The sequence below is a fragment of the Falco biarmicus genome, chromosome 8, assembly GCF_023638135.1.
Source record: "Falco biarmicus isolate bFalBia1 chromosome 8, bFalBia1.pri, whole genome shotgun sequence".
Lineage (NCBI taxonomy): Eukaryota > Metazoa > Chordata > Aves > Falconiformes > Falconidae > Falco > Falco biarmicus.
The window spans coordinates 9,720,356-9,738,249 of record NC_079295.1 but is presented as its reverse complement, the minus strand read 5'-3'; the positions used below and the strand labels follow the sequence as shown (position 1 = coordinate 9,738,249).

Sequence of the window (17,894 nt, the reverse complement as noted above, 5' to 3'; positions counted from 1 at the left end):
CAGTGACAGCAAGGGGTGGTTCTGCAAAGGTGCTGCTTAACACCAATCTCCGTCACCAAAACAAGCAGCACCATAGCTAACAAGGTGTATCTTCTTCTCCCCCACGAGGTTTTGAAACGCATCAGGTGGTTCTATAACAGGTAGTACTATAAAGTGAGAGCATCCCAAGGGCTGACTTTTGGGTGGTGTCATGTACTTTGGCGTGGTGTTCCTTGGACCACCGCATCTCTCTGTTCTGCAGCAGTTTGTTCAAATCAGATCCTGCAGCTGTCGTGTACTGAAGTTTATTTTTTACAAAAACATGGCAGGTTTTCCAAAGTGCAGCTTAACTTCTGCTAAAAGAAGAAAAAAAAAAAAAAACCACAAAAAAACCCCATAGGAACTGGGCTACTAACTCCAAATCCCACTGAAATTTAATTCAGTCCCCATCATCTCCTACGAAGACTTTTGTCTCAGGCTGGCAAAGACCCTACTCTTGCAAGTCAACAGGCAATTGTAAGTGTGTGGAGAAGAGGTCACAGAGGCATGTGCTCTACAAACACCCCAAACCTTTTGCTGTCAGCAGTCAAGAGAAATGTTATTGCCTGAAGAGGAATACAGACAGAGTAAAACCCGTTAGTTTTGTAATGTGTTTTGTTTATTAAAATCAGTTTTCACTGATGTCCTGAGTTGACAAAAATGCTTCCCAGGAAGTCTGACAAACAGAAACAATTCATAAATATATATATTTCAAACACTGTAGATATAAACAAACAAAAGGTGTGTTTTGCTATTTTGGGAGGTCCTTTGTAGCCAGCATTTTCAACTGGCCAATTAGCAGCGTATGTGTTAATCAGTTAAGAACTTCCACTTGTTTTTACATTATTAAATCCAGTGTTTTAAAATTATTGCTCATCATCAGACAAAAACTCAAGATATAAAGGATATTAATTAAAAATCCTCATTAACAGTAGGGATGGTATATATTGACAGTACGTGCAGCTTTATAGTGGGAAATTTTTTATGCAATTAAGACCAAAACTTTCAGAAATTAAGATGTTGGGCAACCAGTCTGAGGATATTATAGTAGCCAAATTCTCAGCAACTCTGACCTTGGCACCTTCCTAAAATCTACCTTCTTTTAAGAAGTCAGGCTGAGCATCCCCTGACACAAATGCCTCCTGACACTAATGGCTGGGGATAGAACACCCAACTGTGACACAGCTCCAAGGCTTTGCCACCGGGCATTAACTCATCTCCTGGCTACGTGCTGCTCCTGTCTCTTTGCCAGATCCCCTGGGACCTGCCTGGCGGGGCTGCCATGGGCTGGGGATGAGGAAGAGGACCAGTGTACAGAGAAACGTCACAGAATTGTAGATGACTGAGGTAGCAGGGTCGAGGGTAGGGACAGTGGCAGGTACCAGCGGTAGGCGGAAACGCGGATCTTGCAGCGCTTGTAAATAGAGGCATCTCGACTTTTGCAGCTAGTGGTAGCAATGCCTTGCGTGGCAGATTCCCCCCGGACCTATCACACACTACTCGGCTAGCGGTCTCTGTCTGGGGCTACACTACGGCAGTTCTTGCTCCCTTCTGCTAGGGAGGACCTTGGGGCCAGCATCTGCCTTTCCATGCCCTCCTGGTGGGGCACAGCTTGCTGACCTCCTTGCTCTGCTCTGGCCAGCCCATTTGCTTCTCTGCAGGAAAACAAGGAGCACCACTACTTGTGCTAACCCCTTGGTAGAGGAGCCTGGTCCTGGAGGGTAAGTAACCTGCTGTCCATCTCGCACCAGCGAGGCACATTTTCAGGGTGTCATGACAGAGATGCACTGCAGAGCCTTCTGACTATCATCCACTCTTTCCCCGCTGGGTCTCTTCGGATACATCACGCTGGCCATCTTGAAGAACTCATCTGCAGCATCCAGAGCTATGAGACGATCCTGCCAAAGCAACAGGGTTTTATGGCCACTGCAGAATTCTTTGGGGACCTCCCTGGTTACGCAGGGTGTTAGGTGTAATCTCCTTCCACTTTGTTAACACGCTGCAAGAGCACCTAGTTGCACAGGGTTAAAGGACCTTGGTGGGGCCAGGGGGCAAACTTATGGTGCTACAGCACTGACATTTCCAAGGAAGCTGAACAGCCAAGATACAAGTGCAACGTCTGACAGGGACACCCCAGATGTTATGATGTATCTGAGCATCCCCAGTCCACCTACCTGCTTCCCTCATTTGAGCTCACTTGTAGAGACAGGGGCAGCGGGGAGGAAAGCATGCTCGGAGCTCGGAGCTACTCACCACCACAAAGAGGTAGCGCTCAGAAAGCTCCCAGCTGGTCGGGAAGATGTTTGTCTCTTCAGAGAGCTTTAACAAGATGTCCCTGGCTTTGCCCATGTTCTGAGAGTCACTGATGATGCTGAGTTTGGTCACTGACAAGAGGGAGTCTGCTTCCTTCTGGAAACCTGGGAAAGAGATGTTACAGAAACAAGTCATACGTGTGAGCAGGGTAATCCCTGAGCCCTCCAGGCTTTTGCAAGTTTCCTTATTCCTCCCCCCACCTCAGCCTGTTGCATTCCCTACTTGCTAAAACGAACCAGTGTTTCCCCCACGCAGGCTCTGTGTCTGCACTTGGGGCAGGTATAAGCTTGCTGGGGGGGGAAAAAAAATCACAAAAACATTCAGAGCAACTTTGTTGCTAGTTTTCCAGAGAAGACTTACGAACATCCACACCCGGGGTGTTGATTCAGCTCTGGCATGTTCCTGATGCTGCCTGAGCTTTTAGGGCTGGTGGGGCTACCTGAGCACCGCAGAGACTATGCCTGTTGTTGGGAGGTAACAGTGATGAAAAACCTGCAGCAGTAATTAAGGCATGCGTAATTGTTCCTGTAGCAGTCAGCACCTCTGATAGGAAGGGTATTTAGGGAAGGAAAGGGTGAGGAGAATGAATGCAGGGATCTTTAAATGTAATGGCTACCACTAACTCTTTGTTTGGCTCCAGGGAACTGGTGGTCATGCGTCGTACTTGAAACAGTTATGGGGAAAGAGTGGTGGTCTTATTAAAGCACAGGTCTAGGTAACAGAAGATAGCGGGTTTCACATCTGGTTGCATGTCTAGCTTTGCTAAGGCCAAATGATCCCTGGTTTAGAGCTTCCCCACCCTTTGCAAAATGGCTCCAGAGCCATTGCAGACATGAGCAAGATGTGGGAGAGCCTTTGTCAACATGCCAAAGCGTGTCAAAAAATCACAGACGTAAGGATGTCAAGTGATCCCTCCCATGTTTGGTCTGTACAGGCTGTGCGAGCACCTAGGTGAAGATGAATGCTGATACCTTGTCATGAATTTATAATATTCCTCCCATCCAGATGCCAGAACAGCAGGTAGGGCAGGAGCGGCTGAGATACCCATCTCTTTTTCTCCCAGTGATAATACCCTCGAACAGCCCAACAAGTGCACCCAACTCACACATCCTCCTCTCATTAGCTACCAACCACCTTCACAGCATGACGCAAGTCACTGAGCTGACGTGCCAGGACAGGACATCTCCTTGGCCCGAGTGTCACATGCTGTGTGCAATGCAATTGGGAAAACCAGGTCACACCCACCACTGCCTTCTCCAGAGGAGCAGCAGCTGAGCACACAGGACCGGTGGGTGCAGCTCCCTGTTTGCAGGCTAGGAAATTGCAGGAGTAGGAGAGCCACTGTTGAGCAATCTTGTTTGGTGAAAGGGTATTTCGAATTCACTTAGGAGCAAACAAAGCGTGTGGTTTAGCTCTGATCAGCTGACATGGGCTAAGGAAGAAGGATAGATGTATCTGTGCTCAAATCTGAAAGGGATATTCATTTCTCCCTGCTTATATTGTTTAATAAAATCCAGGGTGAACTCCCAGGTATCCCTGCTACATTTCCATAAGGAGGCTTGAACTGGCTAATTGTGCATGCTATTACGGGCTTGAAAAGCTCTCCCACTGATCATGGTTTGTGGGCTTTTTGACATGCTTGCAGACACAATGGCCCTGTCTCCTCCTAGCTGCGCCTGAGCTCTGGGAAGCCCTCCACAGGCTCCCAGCTCATTGCTCAGCAGCCTTGTTTTATTTTTCTCCCTTTCTCCTCTATCAGTCTGATTTTGTAGGGCCATTCCCACCCTCAACCTTCATGGGACCTCCCATCTAGTACCCCAGAAATGACATCCTTTTGTCCTCTAGCTCACCTAAATCCTCCAAAATGTGCTTCCACCTGCTTCTCACTTCTTTTCGGGTCTGCCGTAAGGTATAAATATCGTAGTTGAGCTTTTGCCATTCCTGCAAAGCAAAGAGATAAGGGCATAAGGCACAGTCATTCACATGTGGGGAGGTCTCAGCTGCTTTTCTAGGAATTTCAGCTTTTAGAAACAGAGTCAGAGCTGAACTGTTGATGTTGGCACTGAGGGGTCAGTATGAAGGTTGATGGCCAGGCTGCTGTTGCCCCTGGAAGAAATTACATGGACCAGCATCAAGTATTTTAGCTTGACATCCAGTACAGAATTCTCTTCATGTACAAAACAGAACTTAGCTTAGGCATTGCTGATGGCCGGAGTGGTCTCCTCAGTCAAACAGGGAGAATATAATTCCAGTTCTGTGCTGGAAATTACAACACTGTCCTAGGCTGGAGAACAACATGAACTTCCAAATGTAGCTCATCTGAGAGACTTCAGTCTCCTTGGGAAAGCCTGACACCCCACCTAGCATCAAAACCTGAGGCTGTGAAAACACATTATTTGGTCTTTATAGTTTGAGAAACCACAACCACATACTCATAGTTACCTTCCATAAACTATTACTACACCTTATTTTCATATCCTTGCGGTTAAACTGGCATGGCACATTTTCTTACAGCTGATGATAGCCCATGGGAAACTAAAACTCTGAAAAAAAGTTACTGCTCTCAGTATGGTCACAACAGAGTGGCTTCTCCAAACAGCCCAGCCCTCTGTCTGGCATTTAACTGGAGCAGGCAGGTTTTCAAAAGTACTGGAAAACAAGAAAAACAAACTTTTTTTACAGGCTGGGGTACCCTTTTTTAAATAGCAGAGAAGAGGAATGCACGTGGATGGTTGAGGGCTGAGCTGGAGTCATTTGACATAACTATTAGTGGCTGCCAGTTGCTGCAGTTAAGGCCTCACTTAACAGCTTAAATCCTTGCACTTGACCTCAAGCTGTGTATCTGCATAATAGGGCACTGTCTAAAACGGACGGTTTTGAGGTTATTTATTAAACACATCTGTACAAGTACACATTCCTGTGGAAATGCATGTATTCTGCAAGAAAACCAGGAGTACTTTTCCTAGTTGAGTTTAACCAATGCACTCACTGCAAAGGATGCGTTTACATAAACATCCACACAGCAGGTCATAACATCACTCAGATAATTTCCCTGCACTAACAACCTTAATTAATCTCATTTCTCAGCAACAGATTACATGGATGGACTCTTGCAGAATAAACAGGTGTTAATCTGTGCCATCTCCCTGGGATTTTCCTACATGATATGCTGTGTTCAAAGGGGTTAAAAATACCCATGAAGGTTGGCTGTGTGTTAGAAATCCCACTGGTTTTCTGATACCTGGTGCCTTGAGGGGTTGACTTGATTTGATAAAAGACTTGGAGATTTCTTAGTGTTTTTTCCTGAACCTGGCTGACACATCACGGCTGCAGAGAATTAAATGACGAGCCTGTTTCCTTGCTGTTCAGCGATAGCTGCAGGAAGCCCTTGGAGATTACACTTTGGAAGAAGCAGCCGTCAGGGTTAAGACACTGGTGAATTCAGGTCAGGAGAGCAGGGGAAATGTGGCTCTGCACCGCTTGTCCTCCCAGAGAGCAAAATCCCCTTCATTTTTAGCTTTGTGTTGGTGCTCACAATGAGCTAGCTTTGCTGATCAGAGGCGCGTTTCTCTCTCGGCAGCAGTAGTCCTTGAAAACAGCTTTACTTTTTGCACAGGAGGGCACCTGGCTACTACTGCAAGACATCAAAATGCCTCTTCAGCCCTTCACGAGAGCAAGCAGGCAGGGGCAAGGCTCTCCTCTCTTGTGACTCTGGCTCATAACTAGAAACTGAGCTCCTCTCAGTGAAAAAGAAAAGAGGGGGTTTATTGTATTAAAGCTTTGTGGGAAGTATATTGCAAACTTGAAAGTTTATAAAAAGAGACTAAAAGGCTGCACAATGCCTTGGTCCCTGCTGGCAGGGATCCCCAGAAACATCTCAGCCTGCTCGTGACCCCACGGTACAAGCAGAGAGGAGAGAAAACCAGTCTGGGCATGCTGGTGGGGAAATAAGCTGTATGTGTTTGCCCTCCCACAAAGATAAACAAGTGCTTTAATGCAGAGGATTGATCGAGATGGCTGCTGTGATTCCAGGCGTGCCTCACACCGCTGTATTAGCAAGCCAGGGGGGTGGGAAAGATGTTCCCCTCCCCAAAACATGACTTGCTGGCACCTGGCAGCAGCTTTCAGGGCTGTGGGGATTTACCCACCGTGGTAGCGAGCCAGACTCCTCGAGAAGCTGAAGGGCGAGCCGTGCTTAGCGTGCAGGGAAGCTGCTCCTGATTTTCTCTGGATTAACAGCAGCGTGTTTTCCCTTGTCTATTTTTGTTTTAAGGGAATCTAGGTTATGGCTTTCTTGCACATTGTAGTTACTGAATCACATCCTGGAAGTGAATACGGTGCATATTTAGTCCCAGGGGACCTCTAACAGTGTCCTGTCAATGAAGAATTTGGGGAGTGTGCAAAGGAGCAGCTTTGGTACAGAGAGTTATGATTAATGGTGGTGCTTAGGGGGGACCTCTTGTTTCAGTGGGATTTCTTTTGCCTGAGCTGGATGCATTTATATTTTTGTAGAGAAAGCTGGGAGGAGAATGCTGCACATGGTACCAGTCATTGAAAAGCAACTAGAGACAGCAGGTTATCAGGATGAGGTTGGGCAGCTACAGGCTGAGCTCTCAAAGGAACTCATGCTCTGTCCTCCATCAGCCTCAGAAACCAATGAATTTTCCCAGGCAATTCCTTATAGCATAGATATACAAAATGCCGTGGGCACACAGCTGTCCTCTGTGTTGTGTTGTTTTAATGAGGAAGTAAAGTTAAGAGGATCTTTCCATCCCCAAAATGATTCTAAAAAGCACTTCTAACTACACTGCAGAGGAAGAGCAAAGCTTGTTCTGCCCTTGCATAGGAATGGGCAACATCAGAGACTTTGGGGAGGGTGCTCCCCCACGCACATCCCGTGAGTCACCAAGATGTGACCTGTGGAGGGAGGGTTTAGCTGGGGCCAGGCAGCATCACGAGGCCAGGGCTGCTCAGCACCAGTGCTGGGCAGCCCCAGGGCAAGCAGCTGGGGTCCGCACCAAACCCTGCTCCCCTCAGCCCTCGCTGTGGCTGTGACAGGGACCGCTGCAGCATACCAGGGCACTGGCAAGATGCAGGCAGGGCATGCCGGTCCTTGGGCAATCCCAGACAGAGCAAAGCTGGAGCTGGCTCCCCTCTGTGCCACATCCTGGGCTGGCTTCTCCTCGAAGCCCCTTCCAGTGCGCTGGTCTGAGCTTGTATACAGGCATGGGACAAGCGGCTCTCTCCCAAAACTTAGCTACATTTTGTGTCTTCTGTGCGCCTCTATTGCCTGTCCTGCCTCTTGCAAAGTTAGATGTAACTTCTAGAGTCATGAGGAGGCTTCTCACACACAATACTGGGAAAGTACAGCAGGAGACTGGTACTTACCAAACCGCTCAGTGTTTCTATGGGTCTGGGACATCCCAATGATGCATTCAGATTCAGTCCTTTAAGAAAAATACCCTTTTGCCAAAATCTGAATTAATCACAGGAAACCAAAGTAGGTTGCAGTTCCTGGTCCTGTTTTTTGCAACTAGTTTTGCCCTTTTAAACCTACATAGCAGGGCACAGCATAGTGAGAGCTCAAGAAAACCGTTCGCGCATGAGTCAAGGATATCCTGGAGCAGCAGGGAAACCCTGCTGCCTCTCTTCTCTGAGCACTCAGCTGTTCAAATATTTACCTGGAAAACTTCCCTTCTCTAGTGTGATACACTAAATCTGCAAATGCCAAATGGAAGCGAGGAAATACTGGGCATTAAATATAAGCCAGGTTGGTACATAACTCAGAGCTCTGGAAAAAATGTGCCAAGAGAACAGGCAAGCACTGTCCAACTTTTCATCCCTGATCATATGAAAATTTCCTATTTAAATAGGGAGATTTCTTCATGTTGCCAAATCAATCGTCTACCAAAGCTGTTCCCTTTATTTCCTTGAAAGCAATTGGTGTCACTGTTCTGTTCAAGAGTTATTTTGGAAATGAGGTCAAAACAGAGTTATCAGAGAAAGACTACAAAATACCAGTCCAGGCAGGTACCACGCCACTGCCAGGGATGTTCCTACTCTGGCTTTGCAACTGGCCCAACTGAGAGTAGTTGAGCAAATACAAACCCTAGATCCATGCTCATACATTGGACCATCAACCAACATCTCAGCTTAGAATAAGCTTAAACTGTATTCAGTTTTTAGAGGCGTGCAGGCATTAAGAGGGTCAGTTCTGCACTCCCCGACTGGCATCTCCAACCCTGGACAAATCCCATCACTTCCCTGTGCCCCTGAAAGAGCATGTTGCAATACTGATCTTCTCTGTAACTTGTTTAAAAAAGAATAACCCTGCAGGAGAGCAGGAGGAAGCAGAAAAATAGTCAGCTTGTTAATGGGCTTGCCAGGAGAATCATGCCAGCGTAACTCTGCTAGCCAGGACTCTAGCAGAGATGCAAGCTAAGGAATTGCCTTTACTAGTGGGGTTTATGATCCCATGTTCCCCAAGGGAGTAAGCCAAAAGAAGAAAGAAACACTGCATTTACAGCAAGCCATAAGAACAGTGTTTTTCCCTGGTCGTAATGCAAAAATCCACCTTTCGTTTCTGCTCACAGACGGGTGGTGCAACTGCCGTAAGCCTGGCTCCTTCCCTGAAGGCAGTACTGGTGCAACAGCTCAGGCTCCCTGCCCACGGCTGGGTAACTCCATGCATTCCATCAGAGAGCACCAAGGCATCAGGGCCACCACAAAGTGGACCTCAAGGTGAGGGCTATCTGCCATGTCATGCACACAAGCCCAGCAATAAGCCCAGTGCAGCTCTTGCTGTTAACGTTGGAGGCTTGCTGGAGCCACCGTAGTCCCCCTTCCTCATAAAATATTTCCCTCGGCACTAGCAGGGTACATGCAGGAACAGTGACTTGGCCTGTACCTACGCAGCATCTTAAATAACAGCCTGTTTTCCTAGAGGTTCTCATTTCACCTCCAGGTTTGGGGTTTTACTTTACATCACAATGGGCTCAACAATCCTGCAGAACAAGAGCAGGAAAAAACCGTATTTTCCATATTTGAAATGTTGACCCCAGCCTTCAAAAGCTTTGATGACAGCTTTGATCTCCAAAGGCTGCACCAGCTTTACCAGCCCCCTTAACCCAGCCCTTCAGCTACAGCTTTTCTGGTTTTCTCTGCGCACACCCTCCCTTGCCCACACTTCGCTTCCAAAAGTGCAGCCAAGCACATCGCGCTCATCAGCCTCAAGCAGGGAGAAATGCAAAGCTGGAAGTTGCTCAGTCCTTAGGATTTTAGGAGGCTCCAGCGAACCTTGCCTCATCTACCTACTGCACGGTGGGTTTGGCAACCGTGGGGTGCTCCAGCAGGCTCCACCAAGGCCAATGGCCCCATGAGCCATCGCTCCCAGCACGCAGCACCGAGCAGGATGAGCAAATGCGCACGGAACAGGCACAGCCAGGACATCACACCGTTTGCTTTGAAGAGCTTCCTGCTGTGGTTCAGCCAGAGGCAGGGCAGAACAGCCTTGCCATCCTTGCACAAGCTAAGGTCATACCGAGTTTGGGCCAGAGCTGCCAGATTTCCCAGAGCCGGGCTGTTGGAAGGGGGCAGGGAGAAGAAATGGCTCTGCATGGGGGGGGGGTGTGGGTCCAGCCCCATGGTGGGGGCATGGAACTGACCCCGAGGGAGGACACCAATGCTGTGTGTTGCTGGCAGCTCCACCACAAATGACCTAACATGCAGAAAACTGACCGAGCTACAGGGTGCTCTCAGCATTGGAGCACCTGGCCCTTTGCATACACAGTTTGGTTTACTTATTTACGGCAATCCAGGATGCAGAGGTGCCCAGGCCAGGAGGGAGCCATCCTGGACCATACCTGCTGACCTCCAGCACTGTTGCCGTGTCACCACTGCATCCTGGTCCACCACTTCTCCTGTCCCAGCTCACAGCACCTTGTCACTATGTGAACAACAGTTTAAAAAAAAAAAAAAAAAAGAAAATACCCAGGAAAGCAGAAGTGGGTTAGCCACACCAAGAAAAATGCAGAACTGGTTTGAGGCTGAGGTGGTGCCATACAGATAAAACACACATGATGTAGAGTGAACTGCTTTTTGGGATCCTTCCAAAGTCCTGTGCTAGGAAATCGTTAAGATCAAGGTGGGGAATGGCAAAAGTAAGTGCACAGCACGCTGAAATTTCTTTGTTAAATGAAGGAGCAGAAATACAGGGAGTAGTTCACCTGATTTTAACCAAGATTAAAATCTGTCTTTTTTAACCAAGAGATTTTAACGAAGATAAATAAAGGACCTATGGTTTCGTAACACTTGTGCACTGCACAAGCAAGAAACCATTCCTCTGTCCCCTGTCCTGCATCATCCACATGCTCTCCCCAGGGACTTTGGGAGCAGAGCAGCTCCCAAAGCAGAATATGCTTTTTGCAGCCCAGCGCTGTTTTTAAATTAGACTTCCTCTCTCTCAGGGCTAAAGGCTCATTAGGAGGGGAGGGCAACGCAATCTGGCCTAGTTTTAAAATGCTTGTTGGAGTAAGGAGAGATTTTGGCATCTGGGGCTGAATGGAGGAATGTTGGCTTTGCCGGCCAAGTCCCTCCCTGTCCTGCCACCCAGAACAAGCTGCAGCTGGAAAATGCAAGAGTTTGCTGGGCTTATATGTCATGCCTCAGTTTCCCTGGCTGTAAAAGAGAGACAGCAGAGAGGCTGGCAATCACCAACTGCAAGGGGCACTGTGCCATAATTCAAATCAAGCATATCATGTGCTGGCTTTCTTCAAAGTTGGCCTGATGTTGTACTCCTCAGGCTTTTTTATTAACTGTACTGCATAAAACAACAGGGTACGTTATCTTACATTTGTTGTGGCGAGGAAGGCCTATGCTCCTCTCTCTATTTTTCTGTCTGCACTATCATTTTTCACTGGCAGGCACGGCGACTGCTCAGACCTGCTGAAAACTGTACGGATACACTGGAAGCAGGGAGAAAGCACTGGGTTTAGGAGAGGCAAGCACAGGAGTGCTCTCCTGCTCACCTGTAACTGATGTTCTCTGCAACCTGAGCACGGCTGACACACAACTCTCCTTTGCCGAGGGAGCCGTCTTTTTAGCAGCCCATCCGCTTATGACATCGCTTTATAAATAATAATAGCTTTTAGGAGGCCTGCCTCCTCGTGAGCCCTAAATCAAGCTAAAAGGCCACTCGAATGGGTGTGGGCTGAAACTGGGAGCTTCAGGGCTGCCCTGAAGTGCACCCAGCTCCGCAACAACCCAGAACTGGCACAGCCCCCTAAACAGAGTTGTCCTTGTTTCCTTCAGCCAGTTTGGGCTGGATGAAGCTTCCTGTCTTCTCTAAAGCAACCGCAAGGTATAGCTTCAGTTACAGCTGTAAAGGTTACGTGCAGCCATGAAAATGTTGTTACAAAACCATCTATTGTAAACACCATGGTGGGGTTAATTCAATCCCCACCAAAAAGAGCCAAACCCAAACATTACATAGGGATTCTGGCCAACTGTATACAAGGATTGCATTATCTCATTTTAAGTTTTAAAAATTGTCATTTTGCTCTCGGCTGTACCTCGAGTTTAAGGCTTCTTGTGAAACCTGAGCTAGCTTCTGGTTTAATGGGACCATCACAGGAGAAAAAGTTACAGAGTTAGTCTTGCAGTCGCTTGGATGAAGTGGGATCACATTGAAATTAAACACGAAGCCTCCAGGCTTTCTTGCAAACATTTCAAAGTCTTAAAAGCAATCAGAGAGGGGAAAATGTGTCACTGTTTGCTACAGCCTGCTCCTAATCAGGCCACTGAAATCTCCTTTGCACCAAAGTGCTTTAGCAAAGGAAATCAGGGCTGCAAAACAGCCTTTATGTAACAGTGATGATTTTTCCCTTCAACGCTAAGAGCTGTGCCAGTTCTCCAGTTCTCAATAATTGCCGCACAAACCATTAGAGAAGTATTTAACTTGACGTGTCACTGGAGCGGCAGCTCAGCTCCAGGCGCTGCCATTGCCAGGCAAATGTCACTGCAGGCAGGGCTAACGCTACTCTGGTCATGGAAAGGCCAGACCAGGGGAATATCAGACAAGAAAAGCAGCCTGTGCAGCTAGGAAATTGAGCTGGGGATCACAGTGCTACCAGTATACACTTGCAGGTGATGGTGGTAGGTGCTTGCAGGGAGGGCATCATGCATCCCAGCGTAGGGGGGGCTCTCCTGGCTCACCTGCCAGAGACACCCCGAGCTCCCAGGGATAAGATGGCTACAGATGCATCCACACCAGATATAGGATAAAATCTGGAGGGTGATGGAGCGGATGGGAGGACCTGATGCCTACATGAGCCACGTTGGGGACTTTGGGGTCTTGTCAGCTTAATGGGTGCTTAAACAAAAGCACTGCCAAAGCATCCAATGAAAGCACCAAGCCTCATTCTGCGGTGAGACTGAGAGTGAGGAACGGCACCGCCTCACCTCCGAGTCCTTGTCCAGCTGGTTCCTGACCACAATCATGTTGTACAGCACCCGGTCGTCATCCGCTTCTGTGTGGGTCACGTCATGTGGGGTGCTCCACAGATTCTGCTCCTCATCCCGTGCCAGCGTGGCTCCGAAGGAGGTGTAGGGATTGTTGTTACTGCAGAGAGGGGGAGAGGCGAGGCAGCATCAGCTACCGCAGCATTACGCTGCCTCCTGTTACCTGCACAGGGTAAAGTGCCCATTGCTGTGGCATCCCCTCTCGCAGCCCAGTATCCTGCCTGGGAGAGGGAGGGCAGAGAAGTGGGGAAGGGGAAGACAGACAGAGGTTTTTTACCTTAGCAACCATCCTGACCACACAAGCCACGGTTCAAACCAGGCAGTGCTGCCATGCAAGATGCCAGACACATAAATTTGCTAAAGACACCAGTTATTATTTGAGCAGCTAGGATGGAGGAACTGTGAACATCCACCTGCGAGGATGAAAGGTGACATCTCCCCATTGCTCCCGCAGCCCCCTGCTCTGCTCCCCACCACGCCTTCCCACCCCAAACACTGCACAAGCCCCCAGCCTCTCCAAGCTTAACGTGGGAACAGTTCTAATTAACTAAGACTCAAAAATCCCAGTGGCTCTGGAGGGTATTTTCCCTCTGCCCAGCTAACCCTGTAGCTGTGCCAAGATCTCAGTGGCATGGCCTGTCCCACAGAGACTTTGTGCGCAGAGAGACATGCCTTGAGCAGCGGGCAAGGGGATGGCCGCATACAACACCTCTCCCTTGCCTCTTGGCCAAAGAAACAGCTTCTACCCATCTTCTCCCCAAAGGCAGTGGCATTGGGCATAGTTTCATTTTGGTCAAAAGATGTACCACGTCTTCTGGGGGAGCTGGGGCTGTTTATCCCAGGGAGGAGGTGGCTTGGGGGAGATCTCATCCATGTCTATAAGGACCTGATGGGAGGGAGCAAAGGAAATGGAGCCAGACCCTCGTCAGTGGTGCCTCATAGTAGGACACACATTAGAACAGCGGTAATTCTGCTTAATCATAAGAAGGGTGGGTGAACACGGGTGCAGGCTGCCCAGAGAGGTTGTGGAGTCTCCATCCTTGCAGACAATCAAAATCCAACTGGAGATGATCCTGGGCAACCTGCTCCAGCTGACCCTACATGAGCAGGGGTTGGACTGGATGCTCTCCAGAGGTCCCATATCCAGGACCATGTTCCTGTGTGACCCTGCAGCTCTACTTTCTGCCCAGCAGTCCAAACCCTACTGAATCAAGCAGGCAATCCCCACAGATAGCCTCCACCCCAGCAGCTCCTACCTGAGAGGTACAATGATGCACAGAGCTGCACAAGGACGTGTGCCAAAGCACAGAAAGGACATTTAGTCCCATCATTATTTGGGGGTGGAAACATTCTCAGCCTGCTTGTGAATTTCGGGCTTTATTTGCTTAGTGGTCAGCAAAACAGAGCATCATCTTCTGGTAAGGTTGTCCCCATCCAGGCAAGGAGCTTTTCTCTGCGCTGTTGGCAGTTCTGTGTTTTATCATTTTACGTTGCTACTGGGATGTGCATTTTTTTTTTATAGGGTTATTTAATTCTGCCGGGAGAACCTTTAGCAGAGGATTTCCATAATATTTCTAATCAAGATGTCCAGACACTTGAGCAGAACAACACAAATGGGAGAAATATTTTTGGCCTTACACAGTAGTCTCATCAGCATCCTGTGGCAATCCCTGTTCATTTCTTGTTAGAACAACCCACTGTTTATTCTATTTGGTACCCAAAACCCATCTCTTTCACAAGGAATCCATCCAGCAAAACCTCAGATAACACTGTGGGTGCTTTAGCCATGATGCCAAACCATTAAAAAAATGCTAAAAGGAGCTCCAGCACATAGATAAAATAGAAAAAAAAAATTCACATCAGCATTCCTGCAGGAATGTTAATTAGACTTTCAACAAACCAAAAACCTGAGCAACAGGTAATAAGGGAAAAGATAATCTCTTATAATCTCTCATTAAAGACAAGCAAACAAACATAAGTTGGAGGGTGTGGATGGCAAAACTCAGCTGTTCCTACACCACAGCCAACATGGGTTCGCTCAAACTGTTTTTCAAACGTGGAGCAGACAGGATCCCCAGCCTGGAAGGGATCACTCAGGAGCCAGCCATGCTATCAGCATGAGTTTGGTCCCATTCTGCCTTTGACAAGCTTCTTCCCACTCAGTGACTTACCCGTACCCTTAACAGCTGACTTTTAAAAACAGTACTTGGCAGCAACACTAACACACCTTAGCTTTTATGAGCCACCCCCTCACAGCTTCAAGGCACTTCCCAATGCAGCTCTTTTTCCAAACCATGGCATGGACCATCCAGCAGCCTGTAAGGGATGGGGGCAGTGCCCAGGAGTCAGCAAATCCATGGAAGTGGAGAGCTCTGCCAACAGTGAGCACCCCCAGAGCATGCTGGATTTCCAAGCAACATTTAAAATGAAGAAATGGGAGGAAAAAAAGGAGCACATGAATGGCAGCCTGCTTTGCAGGTCACAGGAGTCTCCATGGGACCAGAGGGGACTCAGCCCATTTCACACACTGAGCTTTATCCAGAAAACAGCAAGTGCTAATGCTTCATCAACAAATTTCTGCTCCAGGGGGCTTTCAGTGCAGATTAAACTCATTTTGGGATTCAGAGCCCAAATTCTCCGTTTATTTGCATCCTGAGGACACCATCCGAGCCAGATCCCACCTTTGTGCATCAAGAGACAGCCAGGCAGCCTGGATGCTTCACTGCACCAGCCTGGCTCACTGGCTTTAGCTGGAGTTTCTTTTCCAAGCCCTACACAAGCACTGTGCCTACATCCGTGCTCCATCCCCACCTCCACACACAGTGCTGGCTGCTCTCACTGGCCTCATCAAGGTTACAGCCAGCCTTGTATATGCTTGGGTAATATATGCATCTCATTATACACATTGTATCTCCTCCTCACTGCTCCACTCTTTGACATGTGAGATTTATGAGGCTGCAACCACTCCGCTTGGGGAAAATAAGGTGAAAAGTCATAAAGTCATCATTTCTGTAGCAAGAGCAGCTCCCAAAACCTAAAACTCAGCTAAAAGATCTGAAATCTTGAGCAAGTCATTCATTTTAAACAACTCTGAGATAAAAATACAGCAGGCATGCTCTTGCAAGATACCTGCTTTGAAATCAACCCCCAAAGCATCCCAAAGAGGGACAATCCAGAGATTAGGCTGTTAGATTAATTATGCTGGTATACTTGTGCAAGAGCAGGTGCCTTTCAAATGCCCAGCATTTATACTGGCTTTCCTACTTACAGCCAGCATTAATTGGATCGTCAGCGGAGGGCATGTTACTAAAGAAAGGTGCCCAGTGAGGGACAGCCACCCCGGCTGGCAAGGCGGCAGGGCAGGCAGGAGCCTCTGTGCACATGTGCTCCGCTCTAGTTAGGTTAATGCCAATTGCCTGGGCTGGAGGCCCCACGCTCAGGATTATCTGGTTATTATTTAGGTAACTGCTTTAACAGCACGAAATCAGGACATTTCAAGCCCCGTTGCCGGCTCTGCCATTACCCAATACCTATGTAGGCCACAGCGGGAGCATCCCACGCTCCTTCCTGAAACGCCTCTGTCCTGCTGATGACACAGGGAGGGCAGGGTCCCTGCCCCATCGCAGGGCTGGGGTACCCACCGTGGGCTTCGGCGGTGGCCAGGACCCCAGCTGGCAGCTGGGGAAAGAGGGAGAGGTGCCGCAAACCCCGTGCACAGATGTTTTGCAACATGCAAAACCTCCTTATGTGCTTGCACAGCTCACAGCTCTTCTCCACGACTCGGGGCTTCATCTTTTCACACACACACCCCCCAGCCTCACAACTCCGGGTGCAAGGTGGATGTGACCAACAGCGGGAGCAAAAAATCTGCTCTCCGGAAACCAGCACACATGCTGCCTTCACATAAAGCCGGCTCCAGCAGCGCGTCGTCATCTCCTTTGCAGCATCCCCGCGGGAGCAGAGCTCTGCACAGCGCAGAGCTGCCCATCGGTGGGGACCCCGCTGCACAGCGATGGCAGGACCCCCCTTTCGGTCGGCACCTCGGCCTCTGTGGGAATCCCACTGTGGAAAGACAAAAGCTGAACGGTTCCTCTGGCAAGGGCACACGGGGGACACCGAAAAGACGCCGCGCACGGTTCGGTCGCTAAAAGTTAACGGTAAAAGCCCTCCCCCCCTCCGGCAGCAGCAGCGCGGCGGACACGGTGCCACGAGGGGGCGGGAAGGGCCCGGCCCCCCCCGGGCCAGCCCCGCCGCAGACGGAGCCGATAGCCGCATCCCGCTGCCCGGGCACGTCCCCCGGGAGCCGCGGCCGCTGCCGGGGCGCTGGGAGCTGCCGGGATACACAGCGCTCGGCCTGACGCGCCGGGGCAGCCACCGTGCGGGGCCGGTGCCGGCGGGGGGGCGCAGGGCGGGCTCACGCCTGGCTGCAGACCAGGGCACCGGCCCAGCTCCGCTGGGAGCATCCGTCCCTCCGCCCGCGCACGGCGGGGGGGCTCAGCCTCATCCCACCGGGGGGGGCGGGGGTTAGGGAAGGGGCCGGGGGTCTCACCTGAGCAAGGGCTCCTTCTCGGGCGGCGCCGCCTCCCCTCCGCAGCAGCCGCAGCAGCCGCCCAGCGAGCGCAGCCAGGTCCCCAGCCCCATCGGCGCCGCCGGAGAGCCGCGCTGGGCGGGCCGCGCTCAGCCCGCCCCTGCCCGGCCCCGCCCCGCCCCTGCCCGGCCCCGCCCCGCCCCCGGCCCGGCCCCGCCCCGCCCCCGGCCCGGCCCCCGCCCCTGCCCGGCCCGGCCCCGCCCCTGCCCGGCCCGGCCCCGCCCCTGCGCTGCCCCGCCCCGCCCCGGCCCTGCCCCGCCGGCGCAGCCGCTCCCGCCGCGGCTCTGGGCGGGCTTGCTCGGGGCGGACTCCGCGCTGCTCCCCCCTGCGCGCTCCCGCACCCCCTGCATCCTCCTGCACCCCCCGCATTCTCCCACATCCTGCTGCACCCTCCTGCTCCTCACTGCACCCCATGAACCCTCCTGCACGCTTCCCTTCCCACATCTTCCCACACTCT

The 17,894-nt window shown here is 50.3% G+C and overlaps 1 protein-coding gene across 1 annotated transcript; it reads right to left on the bottom strand.

The window, feature by feature from the left end:
• Positions 1-610: 610 nt before the first annotated feature.
• On the bottom strand, positions 611-17,539 carry MREG (melanoregulin). Its single transcript, XM_056350165.1, has 5 exons — positions 17,399-17,539; positions 12,790-12,949; positions 4,182-4,272; positions 2,272-2,435; positions 611-1,916 (listed from the first exon to the last, which is right to left on the bottom strand). Exons 1-5 carry the CDS (start codon positions 17,488-17,490, stop codon positions 1,782-1,784), a joined length of 642 nt encoding a protein of 213 aa, XP_056206140.1. The 5' UTR covers positions 17,491-17,539; the 3' UTR covers positions 611-1,781.
• Between the last annotated feature and the right edge of the window lie 355 nt (positions 17,540-17,894).

What these genes read in the sequence shown, in the direction of transcription:
- MREG (XM_056350165.1), bottom strand. Translation starts at nt 17,490, where the DNA reads ATGGGGCTGGGGACCTGGCTGCGCTCGCTGGGCGGCTGCTGCGGCTGC. An exon ending in AGCTGGACAAGGACTCGGAG is followed by an intron (nt 4,273 to 12,789) that starts GTGAGGCGGTGC and finishes TTTGCTTTGCAG; the next exon opens with GAATGGCAAAAGCTCAACTA. An exon ending in GCACATTTTGGAGGATTTAG is followed by an intron (nt 2,436 to 4,181) that starts GTGAGCTAGAGG and finishes TCTCTTTCCCAG; the next exon opens with GTTTCCAGAAGGAAGCAGAC.